The 20,931-nt window shown below is 42.4% G+C and overlaps 1 protein-coding gene across 1 annotated transcript in view; it reads left to right on the top strand.

Moving 5' to 3' along the window:
* The window catches only part of LOC311045044 (adenylate cyclase type 1-like), a gene marked incomplete at both ends in the record, with an annotated part of 47,243 nt that overhangs the window by 3,073 nt on the left and 23,239 nt on the right, over window positions 1-20,931 (top strand). Inside the window, 3 exons of the mRNA XM_084056855.1 lie at window positions 3,495-3,644; window positions 4,470-4,588; window positions 12,194-12,305. Coding sequence (XP_083912981.1) covers window positions 3,495-3,644; window positions 4,470-4,588; window positions 12,194-12,305 — 381 coding nt within the window. The remainder of the gene's footprint in view (window positions 1-3,494; window positions 3,645-4,469; window positions 4,589-12,193; window positions 12,306-20,931) is intronic.

Below are 20,931 nucleotides of genomic sequence, written 5' to 3'. Positions count from 1 at the left end.
GCAAAGTTACAAATGTTCGCTTTAAAAAAAATATATATATATTCAAAGATTTGCACACATTTTAACCACCTTTTTTCAAAAATAGCAGATCTACAAGCTCATGCCGCGGCAGGCCCAAAGAAATCTAAAAATGACACACAGATGCGTTCCAGGTCTTAATATGGTTAACATAAATGTTTTATTAAATTGTTAAATTGTGATATTATCAAGCAAAACTATCAAACATCTCAGGCAGACTACTTTTCCCAAAAGGGAATTTTGTTCAGTCTGACCAGAAGCAGGGATAAAAACATATCCCCAATGGCAATAAAAATGTATGAGCAGCAGGGTGGATATCAAAAGCAGAGGCTTGGATTCCCCCCCCCCCCCCAATCCCCTCAGCAAATTGTTCGCAAAAAGGTAACAGAGAGAACAGGGACAAAGAACCACATTCAAGAACATTTATCAAAATGTTAATGTAGTGACAAAGTGCCAAGTATTCTATGACTAAGAACTTCTTTTTTGGAAGGCAAAGAAAACTTTTAGGCGATCAAACTAAATAATGAAGCCAAACGTTCCTTGGCTGAGGGTGCGATGAATCAGCGATCTGTCAGGTTGGTTGTGCCATATGTTAACTATTTTCATCTAAATAACAGCTTCTGGCATTGTTTGTATTTTGTTTGCTAAAATTAACCCATTAAGACCTGGAACGCATCTGTGTCATTTTAAGATTTCTTTGGCTATTCAAAAATACCAGATTTACAAGCTGATCTGAGCCACGCGCCAAGCTCATAGCGCGGCACCAAGTGCCGCGCTATGAGCTTGTAGATCTGCTATTTTTGAATAGCCAAAGTATAAAATAACGGTTAAAGTGGTTACACAGATGCGTTCCTGGTCTTAATGGGTTAATCAAGTTTGAAGTTTCAGTGCGATCACCAGCGGGAGACACCTGAGGCTTCATTAGGAATGCAGAAGCTCAAATCTGTTTCCCAGACTCTATTGCATATGATTCCCTGTCATTCTTTTTTTATATACAGTGAGACAGAAAAGGCCCCAAACTACCGCAACAAACCCAAAGACCCCAGTACCGTTTGTTCAAACTAATTATATAGTCATTGTGTTATTTGTCAGAGCTGCCCACTCATTATACTCCATCATTGACTTACGCTGTAGCAAACACCAATGATGAATGAATGACCTAACACGTGGAGGGAATGAACGGCTATATTGACTATTGCTTAGGGTAACGGCCCACTATTTGACACAGTGTTCCCATTGTTCGTGCATGAAATCACACTCAGCCAACCTTGGTGTCTCAAGTAGGAGTATACCTTGTATCTCCTTCCCATACTTGGATATAGAGGGAGGACCACGCAATGATGTGTCTCTACAATAACAGAGTCTAACACAGTTCCATATGCACATTGTTATACAGTACACACAATTGCATCAAATAAACACGACAACAAATTAAGCATTGATTGCCTGCCCACACAGATCCAACTGCCCCAGAGACCCACTCGCGCACGCACGCACGCACGCACGCACGCACACACTGAAGTAAACTTGTAATTGGTCCTTAATGCCTATAATTTTGTATGCATTGAAGTCTACTGTATGGGTCTTTCAGTGTGCATATATATATATATATATATATATATATATATATATATATATATATATATATATATATATATATATATATATATATATATATATATATACTCTATCAGCCAGATGGTTCAGTTGCATTACATCTGAACTTCACCTCTCAGCTGCATCATGCATAATAAATGTAAAGCAACAGCACATATGTTGCGCCACAAGAAGTTGCACGTTATTCTGATATCAAGCCAAAGTAGCCTACTTTAAATTCACTTCATTCGTGTTGATAGTGGAAGAAGAAAAGTTTGCCCTCAGAAATGACATGTTGCTGTTGCTGCACAGTAGTGCTCATCATACTCTCCTCTCCGTCCCTTTGAGCTGCATAAGGGCCTGTCGCCCCTTTTACCACGCGTATCAAATATGTGTCTGAAAAACTTTGCGAGTCGTCAGCTCGTCGCTGCATCACAGTTACCGAGGCAAATTCTCTCGTATTTAACGTAGACAGTTGAACACATTCTAGTGTAGTTCTGACTGTGAGTCGTCAGCTCGTCGCTGCATCACAGTTACCGAGGCAAATTCTCTCGTATTTAACGTAGACAGTTGAACACATTCTAGTGTAGTTCTGACTGTGAGTCGTCAGCTCGTCGCTGCATCACAGTTACCGAGGCAAATGCTCTCGTATTTAACATAGACAGCTGAACACATTCTAGTGTAGTTGTGACTGTGAGTCGTCAGCTCGTCACTGCATCACAGTTACCGAGGCAAATTCCCACACATTTAACATACTTGACCGCTAAAGACATTCTAGTGTACTTGTTATTTTGTAAGCAAGTGGCTCAAGATGTATGAAAGCGTTTAAATATGGCGGCGCTCGGGTGACGCAGGGGTAGCGTTCCTGCCCACCACTGTGGAGACTAGGCTAGGGGGTTTGAATCCAATAAACACAATAAGCTCTGTGCATATACTGCAGTCCTGGGTTTCCAGAAGGTGGCATATAGACCTGTTTTCTGTTCAGTTTCCCATAGCTTTGTTTGATTGTCTCTGCTGCAGATTTGAAACGGAAACACATAAAGCCCTCATATGTGTTTCCGGGTTCAAATATGCTGCTGCAGGGAAGCCAGGTGGGGAGGGCGACCTCTGTCGCTGCACTGGTGACTCCCACAGGTTCGTCAGGGCACCTGTTTAGCGGGGAGCTGAACTGAAATATTGTGCCCCTCCACTGCGTTACATCCTCCAAGTGAAACTCTGGCGACTTCTCCTGCATCAGAGATACACCCTCCTCCCATGTCGTATACAAGGGCAGTGGTGGAAAAAGTACTCAAATGTTTTACTTAAGTAAAAGTATCAATACTGCAGAAGTACTCTGTTGCAAGTAAAAGTCCGGAATGCAAAATTCACTTGAGTAAGAAGAGTACAAAAGTATCAAAATGTACTTAAAGTATTAAAAGTAAAAGTACTAAATGTTAGAATAAAATACCAGATCTACAAGCTCACAACGATGCGACACGTTGTGAGCTTGTAGATTGGCTATTTTCAAATAGCCTAGGTATAAAATACGGCTGAAGTGGTTCATGTATGTTTTATAAAGTAATAATTTATATCTGAAAAAGTAACTAGTAACTAAAGTTTTCAAATAATTGTAGTGGAGTAAAAGTACAATATTTGCCTCTGAGATGTAGTGGAGTAAAAGTATAGACGATTGGAAGTACTCCATTAAAGTAAAAGTACCTCAAAATTGTACTTAAGTACAGTACTTGAGTTAACGTTACTTTACACCACTGTACAAGGGCGAGTGGGAATTGGCAGAATGACTAAATTAGGAGAAAGAAATGGAGGGGGGGGGGATAACTGGGGGGAAAATGAAAGCATTTAAAGTGTGAGAGTGAGAGTTTGCATTGTGTTGTTTACAGCTGGTTGCCAACACAGTGCTGTTCACCAGCGTCAACCTGTCAGGGCTGTTTGTACGCATCCTGACGGAGCGAGCCCAGAGGAAGGCCTTCCTGCAGGCAAGGAACTGCATTGAAGAGAAACTCCGCATGGAGGATGAGAATGAGAAACAGGTACAGTGACAACCAAAAAATGTGAAGTAACGAATGGTTGGAAATTTGATGTGTGGAGATTTATTGTTGTTATTGTTGTTGCTTGTCTTTACTTTTTCTTTCTGATAGTATGCACGCACACACGCAGGCTTCCAATTTCAGCAGAAATGGAACAATTCTTTGCAAGTCGCTTGTCTTTGCTCTTAGGAAGGTCTGCAATTTGCAGTCCCCGTAAAACTAGCCTTACATGTCCTAAGCTGCCAAAAATAAGGATGACACTTATGCAACCCAAGCCAGTGATTATTTCCATCAGCTCCTTATATTTCATTAGCTTGGACATGTATTATTATTCCATATAGGTCAAATGAACTACCAATCTCGAAAATATATACAACATCGGGGCTCTTGTCAACAGTGTTTATACGCACACGCACACGCACACGCACGCACGCACACGCACACACACACACACACACACACACACACACACACACACACACACACACACACACACACACACACACACACACACACACACACACACACTGAATTTACCTCTGATGTTAAGCCTTTCTGTCTGGCACTTTCTTTCCATGCTGCTGGCATTCTCCCATATGATTTGTGTGACTATATATAACTTCATCTTAGTAGCTCTCTCACTCTTTCTGTTTCTTTCTCTGCCCCTTTGCCACACACACACACACACACACACACACACACACACACACACACACACACACACACACACACACACACACACACACACACACACACACACACACACACACACACACACACACACACACACACACACACACACACACACACACACACACACACAAATAGGAGCGGCTGTTGATGAGTCTATTGCCCAGGAATGTAGCTATGGAGATGAAGGAGGATTTCCTGAAGCCTCCAGAAAGGATATTTCACAAAATCTACATCCAGCGTCATGACAATGTCAGGTAGGATCAATTTCCCAACAGTCTGAATGGCCCAATGCCACAATAGATGTAATGATTATACTGAAACATAAGCTCGTCTAAGCTGCCAATTGGCTTTGACAGTCTTCTTTCAATCTTCAGCCTTTGTTTGTTCCTTGTGGCAATTTCGTGCGCAAATCGGAGATAAATGCTTTCTATGAAGAGAATAACTTGACCCCTTACATGCGCCCAGGGGAGCACTATGGGGGCTGCATAATGAGATGAAAGAGACGGAACTTAACACCACCCAGGCCTGCAAACACACTGGTGCATTTCACTATCTGTGCAGAATGGCAAGGTCACTAATCTGATCACTGCTCTTTGAATTAATCTTGGACCTTTTCCTCCATGTGAGTGCTTGTGAGTGCAACACATGCAACCTCTTCTAGAATGGAAACCATATATTTACTGGGTTCCTTTAAATCCTGTCACTGTAAAGCTACTGTAGGATTGCAGTGTAATGCTTCCTACATTTTACTATTTTTCACTCTTCACCAAATGTCTTTGCCGAAAATATACAATCTCACAGCACGTCACAACGTGATGTGCGGCTGTTGAAAAAATAGCCGATGCAACGCATTGTGAGCTTGTAGATCTGCTACAAGCTCACAGTTTTATAAATATTGAACTAATGAAAAGTATTAAAGAGCTTGTGACTAAATAATAACTACTATGAATCCATTGGAACACAGCTTCTTTTTCCCATTTCCTGAAGAGTAAGAGATTTGGACTTGTCACCCGACAGTGAACAATGTGTTTTATTTTCTTCTTCTAGAAACAATAATTCGATTTGTATCACAGCTTTCAATCAATTGCTTGGTGCTGAAGTTGCTGTATAAGTGAAGAGCTTTGCCAGATGGCATGAACATCCAAATGCTGTGCCCATGGGCAGAAGGAGTTACTTGTGCGTCAGGGGACCTCTGAGTTATCTCTCTCCTCTTATTGCTTTCATTCTAACCCTCCATCACCCCCAACCTTTCTCCCATTTATTTTGTCAATCTTTGATTGATTGATTGACATTTGTATTGGCAAACATGAATAGACATAATTGTTGTACATATCTGTCAAAAGTGTAAAACACAACAAAGCTTGAGAGCTTATCTCCATCGTGGTCCTTTGAGTGCAAATATTAACCTGGTTCCAGACCATAGACCCCGCCCACTCTCTGAGTGAACTGCCCCTCTTGGTCTGGTGTTGTTATGTGAACCTAGGATTTATTCGGTACAAAAAGTATCGTTCAATGAGAGTCGGAGGTGGGGGTGGGTCTAACGACAAGCCAATCAGCGAATATCTGCTAAAACAAGCTGTGCAGTGATGTCAGATGTATCCGTGGATCCGTGGATCTCTTGTGATTAGTTTAGGGAAATTTGAATCGCCTCCCCCATGTAATCGCCTACACTGCAGCCAATGTCAGACTGAAGCACCACGCAGCTTCAGTATGATAATCAGGCTATGCAAATATGTGTGTAAACTGAGTGGTGGGTGTGGGGGTACTCAGTGGGGTTCTGTAGGTTGAGCAGCGACTGTCCAGTCACACCCAACTTTAGTGAAGGCATGTCTTTAAAGTCACTTGATTGTTTCTCTTCATTTCTTCTTCTTGTTGCTACTGTATCCATCAAATCTCACTTCTGCCGAGTGCACTCCTGTAACTACTGTACAGATAGCTGTGGTTATCTTCTTACTGTACCTTGTCATCACTCATAGGTATGCATGAAAACGTGACTCTTTACATAAACCTCATCTCCCTTGAATTCTTGATTCCACTTTCTGAAATACTTTTTATTCACAATTTCATTCCCTTATCGTTTGTGGTTATCTTCTTACTGTACCTTGTCATCACTCATAGGTATGCATGAAAACGTGACTCTTTACATAAACCTCATCTCCCTTGAATTCTTGATTCCACTTTCTGAAATACTTTTTATTCACAATTTCATTCCCTTATCGTTTGTGGTTATCTTCTTACTGTACCTTGTCATCACTCATAGGTATGCATGAAAACGTGACTCTTTACATAAACCTCATCTCCCTTGAATTCTTGATTCCACTTTCTGAAATACTTTTTATTCACAATTTCATTCCCTTATCGTTTCTCCCCCCCCCCGCCTCTCTCTCTCTCTCTCTCCGTGCTTCTTAATTCACTAGCACTACCCTGCTCTGTATCTTCCATGCTCCCCTCTCTTATCTTCCCTCTCCTTCCCTTTGTGAAGCAGGGAGGCGCGAGGCAGAGTTTGCTTAGCCCCGGGATTAAGCCGCTGCGGGGGATTAAAAGCAGTGGAGTCTAAATTGTCGTTGCGTAACGCCGCGAGTGTGTGTGATGGTTAAACGTGGACACATCTCAGTGGAGCTCCACTGATTGCTTTTGTGCCTTGCACTCCTTCAGCTAAAGCTACCCTGTGAGAGTAATCTACGCTCGATGCGGACATGATTTATGTGATTTGGGTGGGCCGTAATTAGAAAGCAAACAGTGAGCAGTACAATTTACTTAACGTTTTCTCATTACGTTTACGAGGCTGAGGGCGACATTTGATTTGATTGAAATCCAATACGAGAATGTGGTCATAATTATGGTCTCGCAAAAACAGAACAATAAATCAGCAATGGCACCAAATGACCCCAAAGCTGTGGGATGTCAAAGTCTTAAAAGTTAGGGGATTCATCTAACGTCTACATCGAAGGCATTTCCAGAAATTGTTAAGAATTGCCGTGTTGTGTTCATAAATGGACACAAAATAGCAGGCAGCATGGCAGCTCCAGTTTCATGTGAGCTCAACAAGGCAGTGAATGTGGTTAAAGGCATTGGCCTGGCTAAATAGGTTAAAGAGGTGGTGCCATGGTTTTGCACTTTTTCTGTTTTGCATGTGTCTATGAGGTTGATAGAACTTCATTAAGCCCCCTGGTGGTGTTTTTATGGTGTTTTATGTCTTCTCTGACTATTTTGAGTTTCTACCTGGAGGCTGAAACCTTGAGGGTCAAGCGTGCCAATAGAAAAACAGCCCTTTAGTGACATACAGTAGTAAAAATATACCCTCCCCCTCATTATCATAACACAACATGTGTGGGCATGAGGAGGAGGAGGGACTAGGACAGGTGGGTGGTGCTAAGGTGGTGGAGGAGGTGCTAAGGTGAACTTAATGAACTGGAGGCGTGTCCACATAAAAACACAATTTTAACAATTTCTGTATACTTTTTTGAAAAAAATCTTCCTCCTAGTATAACCATAATACCTGATGATTATGTTTTAGGGGGGGGAATCACTGAAAATCACTGCACCCCGTCTTTAATATAATGCTAGACTCTACTCCACTATTTCCAGGTTGTAGTGTTTCAAATCACACCAGCTAACTCTGTTAACGGTTTATACATAACAAAGACTGTTTAATTGATTCTTCAGATTCGATTTTGTGTGAGAACAATGAGGATATAAAACAGATAATGGAGTTGAGTGACTCTGCAACTTCCATTAACTTGGAATTGATGGAAAACCATAATTGTATCTCAGGAGGTTGTGATGAGGGTACAGTATGGTATGAAGTGAAATTGAGTATTGTGAGTAGTATAGCCTGGCTCTGGATAATGATATACTATATGGGCATACTCTTATAGAATAGCTGCTTTTCCTTGTGTTTTTGGATTGCTATGTAATAATATCGGAAGTGTTAATTGAACTTTGAAGAGTTTAATAATGGACCCGGAACCCGTAAGGGTAAAGCTTTTCCCTTTCAGAGTCTAATTAACACTCTGCATTTGACTGTGTATGCATAATTGTGCACCTGTGCAGAGAAAGAGAATGGCAGATTGTGAGAAATCTGTCAAATAACACTTCCCCTGAATAACACTTCCCCTAAAAGAGAACAGAGCTGGCACATTCACTGCAGGTGCAGGACCAACACAAATCACAAGCAAATCAAAAATAAATGTCTGCACACTGTGGCTTATACAGGGCTCCCAGTCAAAAGCTTTATTGAAAGATTAACGTTTCGACTAAAACGTCTTCTTCAGAAATGAGAAGACTAAGGTCTATTGTGTTCAATGGGACGCCTGGGCCCTATAGTCTCCACACAGTGGTGGGCAGGAACTTTACCCATGCACAACCCAAGTGCCCAAGAATTATCTAACATATCATACTTAAGATGAACATTATGATCTCTCTCACACACACATGCGCGCACACACGCACACACACCCTCTTATTTGCAGCCACTTCTCTTGTTGACATTTGCTGCGGTCGCCACAGATACCTCATCACTGAACAGATGCTTCAGTGTCACGGTCACCTCTCTCGTTTGGCTAGACGTCAACAAATACCTGACTACATATGCTCCAGGAGGAGGTTGACCCCCAAGATGGCACAAGGCATGTATCTCTGCAGTATGATTAGATTGTAATCTCATTTATCTAGATGGCTATAGTGCCTTCCACAAGGGAGATAGGAACATTAGCATAATTGGAGGAATGCCCCTTGGAATTTCAGCCCTTGGAAGGAGAATTGTGAATAGGGGTGTGAGGAGGTCAAACATGGCTCTAGTTGCAGATTGCAGAGAGAGGGTGCATTAGATAAACGAAGAGCTAATCATCTCTGTATAAATGGCTTCAATGGATGTATTGGATTAGGCTTGTGGTTAGAGCCTGGCTTGGTTTGAATGGATCTGGCTATGAAAGAGGCATGAACTGAGGCTGGATGAGGGATTGGCTTGGGTTGAGGATTTGACTGAATCAGGCAACTTGAAAGTAAAACAACAAGTAGTTGCCCTAATGTGAACCGCAGTCAAACACGCTGCTGCATACAAATTCGTGCATATACTCAATGCTGTTTGTTTGACCTCGATGCCAGAGGTGCACGCCTGTGATATAGGAGCAAGCTGGAAACAAGTGTTTCAACATTGTTGCCAATGTTTGGTATTTGTTGAATTCATTATGCATGTGTTTTAACCTGTATTATGTAAATAGTCATTTGTATTGTCTATGCAAATATTTGTGCTGTTAGATGGTGTTTACATATCTTCTGAAGTTATTGTGGGAGACTGGAGTGGCCATGGTGCCCTTCACTGTGGAGGTGCTGGTTGACAAGGTAATTTACACCTTAGAGCAGTCTTAACAAGGGCAGTCTGTGTTGTAGTCCAGGAAGAATCATGAGGGAAATAATGTAAACAAAAAAAGAGAGAATAAAAACTAGTAGGGACATTGATAGCAAGGCTTGATCACCTTTGATCACCAAAGGCAGTATTTAAGCAATTATGGAGCAGGATGCTTATTATGCCTTTGACGTCAACGAGCATCAGGGAACCCTAGCTGCTACTGGCTTAATTGTTGTGGTGCAATAGTTTGCCTATTTTCGTCACTGCTATTATCATTTGGCTGCTTCGTTTTAGCAACCAATCCAAAGTTAGAGCTGCCAACTCTCACACATTGATATATGCAAATGGCCTAGATAACACATACTCTTACTGTACTCAATCATGCCAACATTTTGGAAATCAAATGAATTTACACATTAGGCAATTCCTTGACCACTTCAAAATACAACAGCCAATATCTGCAAAACACCTAATCTGTCTGTTTGCTGTAGCTGATTGGTTTCACGTACAGATTGGAAAATCACTTGTTATGTCTCACTATCATGAGCAAATCTATCTATAATACTTTACGCTATATGCTTTTCTGCTAAGTAAATGATGATCAAATAATTTATAACAATTGTTTTTACTTATTTATTTTTAAAGTAAAATAGGGGTGTCAGGTTGAAAGTGGAAAAGCTAGCCCAACAATTAATTGAATTGAATTGAATTAAACTTTTTCTCCTCTCCTTTCCAATTGGCCCCCCTGGAGCCTCCTGGCGGCCCTTATTTTGAAAACCTGTGCCCTAGCCGAATGTAAAATTAAAATGTCATCTCTTTTCCATTGTTCATGTACAATATACAGTATTGCTCGCATACGATAGTTCAAAATGGCAATACAGACACGCTCAGGCCACTGCTGGGTGTTATATTTCTTCAATGTGTTTAAAATACTTGAAATCAGTTAATTTTAGCCAATAGAACTTCTAAATTGTACCCACTAAACTCAGCGTTTAAAGATCTTTAGTCTCTAATGTTTGTCACCCGCAGATGGCCACCAATTAAAATATTCGCAGCCAATCAATCAATCCCTTTTGCCCCTCATTACGTTGGCATCTGTGAGATGATAAGATGGCATTTAGCGGTACGTTCTGTCACACGGTGAAGTCTCCAGCCCACATGAAGACAGCAGGATGTTTACAACGCGGGGGCCATGGATGTGCATGTGCTTTTGGTCAGCTCCGTCTTGATGACTAATCCCCCCTTCACACCCTCCACTCTCACACAACAACACCGCTGGCAATTCCTTTACCAGAAAAAGGGCCTTCACATTAGCCACCGCGCTCTGATACAAGGTGATAAGTGGTCTCTCGGGGTCACGAGGACCACATTAACCCTTTTAGACCGGGAATGCATCTGTGTAACCACTTAACCATTATTGTATGTTTGGCTATTCAAAAATAGCAGAGCTACAAGCTCATAGCGCGGCACTCGGTGCCGCGCTATGAGCTTGTAGCTCTGCTATTTTTGAAAAATCGTGAAAATTTGTGTAATATTTGAATATATATTTTTAAAGGGAAATGTTTTTACTCCAATTTTAGCTTCTGGGGGTCCCCATTACAAAATATTTTGAGATGGCGGTCCGCGGCCAAATACATTTGCATGCATTTTAACGATAAAAAATAAATACATAGCAGATCTACAAGCTCATAGCGCGGCACTCGGTGCCGCGCTATGAGCTTGTAGATCTGCTATTTTTTAACAGCCAAAGTAATCTAAAAATGACACGGATGCGTTCCCGGTCTTCAATGGGTTAAGACACTAGACGAGCACATTTTAGCTTTAGGCCCTGCTGTTGTCAAGCTGTAGCCGGATGATAAATGAAGGAAATGGCATCCGGGAAAAAGCTTGGAGGAGGCACTCCAACGGTTTAGATCATCTCTTTGACCCCGCACACAGTGACATGTCAGGCTCCTTCAACCCTGTGAATGGACTGCGAGAGAGGGGTCGGTGAGTTCACCTGCACATTATTCCCCCTTGGTGAGAGAGGCTTATGTTATGTTGTTGACTGCTACTGTCTGGAGGACTGAATTATATCTCACAAATGTCTTCCCATCTGCTCCTAACAGAACATGGCTTCACTTTGATCCCAGCGAGAATGCTATCCGTTCTATTTTGAGTTGTTCTGCTCGACTGCGCTGCCACTCAGACTGGGTGGATGATGGGGAGGGGGGGGGCAGTGCCTCTTCACTGCCTCGGGTCATTAATTTTCTCTGTTTGATTAGTTAGGTTGTGGTAAACAGGTTAACAGAAGGGAATGTTTACTTTGACTTTGGTTCTGGCTTCCTAAATGTCATTTTAAACAAATCCCTGCCAGCTAATCTGATCAGGCACTCAGGCAATGATCTGGTCTCTGTGATACTGTCTAACATGCTGCTATAAATAACTTTCATTGACACCCCCCCATCTCTCTCTCTCTCTCTCTCTCTCTCTCTCTCTCTCTCTCTCTCTCTCTCTCTCTCTCCTACAGCATCCTGTTTGCAGATATAGTTGGTTTCACCAGCCTCGCCTCCCAGTGTACAGCCCAGGAGCTGGTTAAACTGCTAAACGAGTTGTTTGGAAAGTTCGACGAGCTCGCCACGGTGAGTCTATTGTACTTCCTGTGAACAGTATTGTTCCTTTTCCATCGTTGATATCATTCATCTGGAAATATTCGTCCCTTTTTGATCTTTGTGTGCGCATTGTCCAGCCTCTGAGACATGTGAGGCTTGCCTAGTGGTGGCGTGTGTCTGCATGTGTGTGCGTGTGTACGGCTTTGAACATGCTGCTATACTTGCTAACTCCACTGTCATGCCAGCTTAGTATGATGCTGCAGAGAACACTGGAGGCCCATATATGATGTTCCATATGATTACACAGGGCTTCATTTGAGGAAGAGTTGGCAGAAAGTCTTTAATCCTAGCCAGATTTACCCTTGACTAAACCTTGTCTCCACTCTGGCATTCTGTGTGAACTGAATGAAGAGGCTGTGGAGTTGAACTGGTGCCGGTCTTGCATATTGCATAAGGAAACTCCACACAGTAAAATCTGGAGTGTTGATTTAAGCACATGAACCCTATAGCATTCCTATTCTGGGCATGTCACAATAGGCGAACATTCATGGGAAAATAGCCAGTCTACAAGCTCACAACTCAAAAAAGGATGGCGGTAATACAGGGACCCCGGTCAACACAGTATATTTCTGAGAGTGTAAAAATAGACGCACAGTTAATTTAATTCTGAAAGTATAGGGTCTGTTTTTAGAGTTAAATCAACACATCTGTCATGACATTTTCTTGCAGTTTTCAGTGCTGAAAATCTGCTCCAGTTTTGTCTCGATTTCCGGGATTTTCTATTGCGAATGAATCAAAATTGTGTTGACGCCCCTGCATGTCTTTTTTATTTTGATGTGCCTCTACCAAATTATACTGTATAATTTCCTGTCCAGCTTTGCTGCCGTGATTGGCTGGCTGCGGTGTGAGTTTGGCTGACACATATGTTTGTTTGGAAAGAGGTTAGATTCCCAACGGCTCCTGCAGATCACCCCGCAGCTGACTTATCTGCATGTAATCTGGCCTCTATTACTTACATCAGGCACATGTGCCTGTGAAATCCCTTAATCCGCCAGATTACAGCTAACCCTTTTTTGCTTTCATACAACATTTTCTTGGCTTTATTGGGGGGGTCTATTTTTAACTTGTTTGTTTACATGCACAAAATAGAACATGACTTCGGGATGCAGCCTTTTTTTCGTGTTTAGGTTGTTCAAATTACGTGAAATGGTTTCAGTCACTTTTGCATGATTAAACTTACACCTGCTTGTCCTGCTTATCCATCTGTGTGCTACAGTCTTCCTTCTTCCCTGTAAAAGTTGTACCTTATCCCGAGTTGCAATTAAGCATACTAAATAAGGAGAACCAATTATTACATGCAAAACAATACACAGACTCTCATTTATAAGTCCAGTCATGTCAACAAGTCAATACATTTTAATTGGGTATTTATCTGGCTGTAGTTGATATTCACTCACATCTCTTAGACTAGCTTGGTTTGAAGGAATATACTATTTGGGAATGTATCATTCTCTCAGAGCTGAATTATCAAGTTATAGGCTCTTGGGTTGCTAGCTGGGAGCTTGGAGTTACACTGATAGGCTCCCTTAAGTTCCATTATCAGAGGTTTTAGCCTTGCTCTGACCCAAAGCCCCGCTCATTCTGATCCACTCTGGCAGGAAATGGCAATACCAATGACTCATGGCTGTGGCCACAGTGGGCATGCTGTCTCTCCCTGTTCCAGACGAGAAGCGGGCGATGCCACATGTCCACTGGGCACTGTGTCATTGCGTCATCCCAGCACCGTCCACACACCACCTGTTCACTCTCCATCGAGATGCACAGGAAGTGGGCCAGGCATGTGGTGCTGTCCCAAAGTCCTACTGATGTAGGAGACTTACACCTGCCCTTCTTCCCCCAATCTCCTCTCCTCTCCTCTCCTCTCCATCAATTTGTTTTTAATTGTTTATCAATGTAAACATGCGGCAGGTGCACTTCTTTTAACATTGTGTTGTGCTTCGCTTTTGTCTGATCGATGGCAGTCATTTGGTCTCTGTTTTTGGATGGCTTCCAAAGATACATCCTTTAAAACCTTTGCGGAGCAGCACTACTCGTCAATGTCAGATTTAGGGCAAGCGACCATTCACAAAAGAGATGGGGCGGGACACATATTTCAGTCTGGGGAGAGGCTGATCACAGCTGTGACCCCGAAATAGCCCAAAAAACAGCAACCTGTTTACATGAACTTCATTTATATGCAAATTAGCCGCAGACTGATTTGTTTCTGAACGTCATACATCATTTGATCAGGAGAAGCCTGATACCACTAACAGGGCAGAGGCACAGGGCCTCAGGTGAGCTCTTACAATGGCTTAGAGATTATATCTAGTAGTGGAAGAAGTCCATGACTTAATTTTAAGATTGAAACATTTACTGTAGTTGTGTTTGGTCTTAATCTTCATCATGTATCAATGTATCATTTTTACTATCTTCAGTAAACAGAACACTAGGCAGCAATAGAACAGCCGAGCAGCAGATTGATACCGGGTTTTGGGAGAGGTGGTTTTTGCTTCATTGTATAAGCAAGCACCAAAAACAGCAGATCTACAAACTAAAGGTGGCTCTCAGCCAAACAGACTACTTCAGACTACTACAGACTGGCAGTCCAATGAAGTCGGGAGATCAGTCGGTTGGAAGGTGTGAAAAAAAGTTGCTGAATGCACCTGAGAGCCGACAACGACAGACGGCTACTATGGTGCTAAAAAATAGCCTATGGCTTGATGTCTCTTTCAACAACAAATACATGAACATGTATGTTGGCTACATGCTTAAATCATTATGGACAGAAATGATAAAGATAACACTACTGCACTGCAGGTTCAGTGGCCTTGTGGTTAGAGTGTCCGCCCTGAGACTTGGAGGTCAGGGTTCGATGCCCGGCCGGGGTCGTACCAAAGACTATAATACTGGGACCCAGTGCCACCCTGCTTGGCACTCTGCATCAAGGGTTGGATTGGGGTAAGTCCCTGTGACATACTAGCGTCATGTCCAGGGGGTGTTACTTATACATCAAGCTGCTTCACGCTAAGGAAACAGGAGATAGGCTCCTGCCCTATGGGCCTCAGGGTGCTTAGGGCATCGGCACAAGGTTATCTGTATTTATTTTGTATTTAGGCCTAATGTTAATAAAAACAGTAAACACTGTGTGCCTACAGCAAATAGCAGCGCATCACGCACACGGCCATACCATTTTCCTAATGAGTTAGGAGGGCTAACTTAGGATAATAATATAATAAATAGCTAGAATGATTAGCAAAAAATGGAGCCTGTCATTTCTGTTGGAGTAGCCTACGACGTTATGATACTCACCACACAAGCCTTGCGCATCCACGAAGTAGGCTAATCCAACGTTTCATCATCATATATAATCATCATCATTTTCAATTGATAAAATGTCAATTCCATCCACCCTGTATATCCATGAAATGTCCCATGAAATAGTTGGAGAATGAGCACTCGGGTTTGCAATGATAAAACAAAACTCAAGTGAAACCTATAGAATACCACCGGGGTTGCTTTAGTGATTTTACAGACCTATTTCACCTTAAAGAAAAGCAGCAGTAAGTGCTAAAGATATTTATAAGTTTGAGATACGGCCTATAGGCTACGCTTAGTTTTGTTTTTGCTGACAGTTGGTGCTTGAACGCAATGAGCACCGTACCACACTTTTAGTGTGCATTTTCAAAACACATGCAGCTGTAGCAATATTTATACCATCGATATATAAATTTACGCCGAGCACTAGGCTACTCTGTATTGCATTTTAGAAAGGGTCCCCGCTACCCCTCCTAGCAGCCAACCAGAGAGCTCTACCTCCTCTCCACCAGCCTGGCGGCTTTCGACACTTCCCTGCAACTTATGACCCGACACGACAGCGTGCACACCGCCTGTAAAATGTCTTTAGCTAGAGTTCACTGCATGGCTAAATTATACCCCCGACACCAGTATGCCGACAAGAGCAGTTGGACCAGACCAGGAATGAAGGTTGAAAGTGGTTTTATTGCCAGTTGGTACAACACATGTGATGATGATGATGATGATATGGTGGTGATGATGATTTAACTAAATAGGAGTGAAGGACAGAAACAATCAGTAACTTAAACAAACAGAAAGCATAAACAGATCAGCATAAGTGTCTATCAAACAAATTAAACCAAGGAACATAAGTCTAATAACAGAAAACAAACTTACTTATAATGCATCGGAAGTGCTCACATACAGTAGCTGTGATTTCTTGCAGTGAATCTCTAGACAGACAAAATGTTCGTCTGCTGGTTCAACCTGAGTTTATATAGGCCCACCCCAGCTGAACCAAACTAAACTCAGATTGGGCCCCGCCCACCACTAAGTGACATGATCAGTTTGTGAACTCCAATCCACCCACTCTCAACTTGAGAGGGGGTGGATTTTGTACACCGCCCATTCAACAGATTTTGGGCCACAGACGCTTTCCAACGCTTATATTACCACCGCCGATGCGACGTCGGTGTAGTGGAGAGCTACCTTAAAGGTATAGTTCACCCCAAAAATGTATTTTTTTCTATCGATTAGTCACCCCATGGAGACTTGAATTCATGGATTTTGTTTAGTTTGTTTAGCCAATAATTTTATGATCAGTGGACCAGTAGGCAGTGGTTCCGGTAGGAGACACAAAGGAGACTCTTTGTGTCTCCTACTGGAACCGCTGCCGGTCATCAAATTATTGGTTTAGAAATGCGACAAAAACAAAAATATATCCATGAATTAAAGTCTCCATGTGGTGACCAATCGATAGATTTGGGGTGAACTATCCCTTTAACACGTTGTGTGCTTGCAGATCTTCTATTTTTGGGTGTGTTTTTTACTTTAATTCTTGAAGTGATAACGCTACTTATTCCAATCATAACTACACATACCAGTGGAGTCGTTATGATGCTATACCCTCTCAGGCTGTTATTGTTGCACACTTAGTCACAGGTGTTATACAAGTGAGAGTGAAAATCGGTTTCAAGTGGAGGCTTTGGCTTATAATTAGAATATAATGAAGAAAATAAAACCAGCCTCTATTCTATAAAACTGTACTTCTCTGCGTGAGCTCAAAAACCGCCTGCATGTGTGTACTGTACACGACACGTCGTGCCTCTGTTTCCATGGCAGACTTTCACAAAGCTTTTCATCCTTGTCTCTCCTCTCGCCGCGCCTCCTTGCATCACAGCGCTCCAACTCCTCCGCTCCTTGTCTCTCTGTCTTTTGATCGCCGTGCTTCAGCCTCCCTCCCTCCCTCAACTGTGTCTCTTTATGCCCCATGGTTCTCTGCACCCTCTACCTTTCCCTCTGCTTCCATTTTTAGGATCCGCCTACCCACTTTGTGTTCATGTTACATGAATCTAGCTGTTTACCCGTATGAATCTGCCAGCACATGTTTGTTAATAAAACACGTGCTACACAACACACGTCTGTCCTACAGATTATTTGATTAATTACGTGCTATTGCGCATTTATTTTTCAGTAAAGATCCTTTTTTTAAGCCATACTGTGAGGCAACTTATTTGATATGTATTGGATACAATCCACTGAGGCAAACTCATCCACATTCTGAGGGCATGCAGCATTCCTGAGACGCCAGTGCCAGCTACAGTATCAGCAGGTTGTATGAGCACACTTGAGCCAAGGTCCTCTTGGCAGACAGACACCTTCAACATCCTCACCGGTGTAATGCAGGGTGACACTCTTGCTCCCTAGTACCTCCTCATTATTGCACTCGACCGTGCGTTGAGGAAGACCATCCATCGCTGGACATGAACTGGAGCTCGGGGTCCATCCTTCCGCTCAGGAGTAGTCGTCGTGTACCAGCCGTCACGGTCCCTGACCTCGACTATGTCAACGACATCGCGCTCGTTTCGAAATGCCGCTGCGCTTGCGAGGGGAAGTCGTTGGACAGGTGTTAAACTAGGATGCTCCATACAGCCCAGGATGTCTTGTGGATGAAAGACATGGACAATGGTCTACCGCTGGTGACCACAAAGATACGCCAAAGGAGACTCAGGCTGCTTCAAAAGTGTGCTTCAAAACTTGTCCTCTGGGCATGCATCGTAAAGCCTGGTGTGTTGTTCAGAGGATACTAGTGTATGTGGACGTGCTGAAGAATTCAAAGACAAAAACATAACGCACATCCTCCGTCTCTGGTGCTGAGACAAACTGCAACACAGCAGAATCATGAAACACAAGAAGGGGGCTCACAACTGACTTTTAACATGCTCCAGCAGCAACAGAACAACGTTTTCGACCTTGCAGTCTATTTCAAGGGGGACATGCTAAAGAATGACACTGGCCACGCCAGTGCTGTAAAACTGTGCTCTGGACTGCTGGACCCATGTGTGGAGAGGTGTCATCGCAAGAACCCCATTCACCCCAGTGGCCTCCACAAGACTGATTGATTGATTTCATATGAAGTTTAGTCAACTATTTCTAATGTAACATACAGTATCAGCTTTATTAACTGTTTTCATTCAGTTTAATTTCTCCTCCATTTGGCTTTATTGTGTTGGGGGGTAAAAAAGTGAAAGTGTAATTTGTCTAGTGGCTTTGCCCACTAGAGGCCCCCAGCGATACATGCTCTAGGTGTCTAAAATGTGACCATATTGACTTAAAACATGCTATAACATGCCATAGAAACAATGTCTATTGGCCACATGAAATATGGTCACATTTTGTGTAAGTGGAAGGTGGATTTTTATTGATGATGAATGTGAATGCCAGAATACTCAGGTTTACAATCAGCATTAATAGCTGAATGGCTCACACGTACACATAAACAGCAGCGAGCAAGGAAGAATGAGTAAAAGAGCAACATACTGTATCTCTATGTCCCCTTTTAGCTCTGTTAACAATGCATACTAACTGTACAGTGTATTGATTGAATCAAAGCACATGTAGACTCCCCCACGTTTGAAAGAGTCTTACATTTGTGTATCTGGGACAAATATTCACAAAAACTATGACTACAGTATGTGCATTTGAGAACTAATTGAATTGAGACTAAGCAATTCAAGGGACTTTTAGTAGATGACCAGACTGAAGACTCACGTGCAAGTTGTACGATCTCTCTCTCTCTCTCTCTCTCTCTCTCTCTCTCTCTCTCTCTCTCTCTCTCTCTCTCTCTCTCTCTCTCTCTCTCTCTCTCTCTCTCCCCCACATGTATGCACATGACCACCCAGATTGTCCATAGTGCTTGAGTCACATGACCATGGTAATCCTACTTGGGTCTGAATCAGCTCCTAAACCCCTATAGTGCAGATTAACACAGGAGACGCACTGGAGGAGGAGACTTTATAAGTACGGGGGCTTTCCCTGCATGCTTCCTATAGCCCTGTCCCCTCAGACGTGGCCTGAGTTACCCCTGAAAGACCTCACTGAACCCTGCAGAGTCATACCGTACATTCCATTAGGGAATGACAATCTTTCGAAGGCAAGGCGTTTTGAAAACTAAAATACAAATGAAGATGCTTTGGAAATATGAGAAGAAAAACTATTTGGAAAACCTTTTGATTGAAATTGATTGAAATTTTTATTAGGCAAAAAAAGGTAAAACATCACAATTACATTTATAATACTTTGTCTAAAAGGTCCGTCCAAAAAAGTCCTTGCGGACTTGTTTCCGTTGAGCTCCTTGGTATTCATTTCATAGACATATATAGTAGTGACCAAACAGTTCAAATATCAACACAAAAATACAGAGAAAATAACACTATGTACAAAAAAAGCATGAAAAACAAAAAACAAAAAATATGTACAAAAGAGCAGAGCCTGTTATATGACTTGTGACTTATCCGTCGTCGTTCAAATTCAAGTTGATGTCTATTTAAAAATGGGGCATGTTTTGGTCTGAGGGCCCCAGGGAGACCAGCACAGCAGACTTGGGTCTCTTGTGGGGTATTTAATGGAGATTTATGACTGTTTTCTCACTGTCACTCTCAGGCAGAGAATTCCGTTCTCTTCAGTACTTGTTTCAGCGTAAAATGTTGGGTTAATTGCGATGCTTGTGTTATAGCTTGACAAGTGCTGAGTTTTTACTTGAGAAAATGTTTATTCAAGTCTGAAGCACAATTTAGCGAGATTCCCTTTCTTCTATTTTGTACTGTACAGTTCTCTGTTGCTGCTTAACTTAGACAGGTGGCTGCTCCTTAGTGCTTCTTTGTACATTACAGTATATACAGTATACGTAATTTTTTACAATAAATCCACATAGTGTGTGCCTTACTGCTGCTGAGCATTCGCACACCTAGAATACTACTGCACTGTATATGTCAAAATTGCTCAGAGCAATCCTGTGCGCGCTAACAAGCTGTCACTGTCTCTCACTTTCCTGGAACTCACACGGTTTTGCATGTTAAAAATAGAGCCTCCACCTCGTCGTTGTGCACACCGATGTGCATAATTACGAGTCTCTGTGCGCCTCACATGCTTGGCCCACAATCCCATTACCTCCATGGAAACAATGGGAGGGTTATGAGAACGTGTCCATGCCTCTCCTTGCTTTTAGATGGATGTCTGTGGCTTGCATCCTCTAATGACGGGTTATATTTATACGCCGTCCTTTCATAAAAACACAGCCTCTGGAGAGAGTGAACATGACTCA

Source organism: Gymnoscopelus microlampas (genome assembly GCF_963454915.1).
Source record: "Gymnoscopelus microlampas genome assembly, chromosome: 5".
NCBI lineage: Eukaryota > Metazoa > Chordata > Actinopteri > Myctophiformes > Myctophidae > Gymnoscopelus > Gymnoscopelus microlampas.
This window is presented reverse-complemented; position numbering and strand designations above follow the sequence as displayed.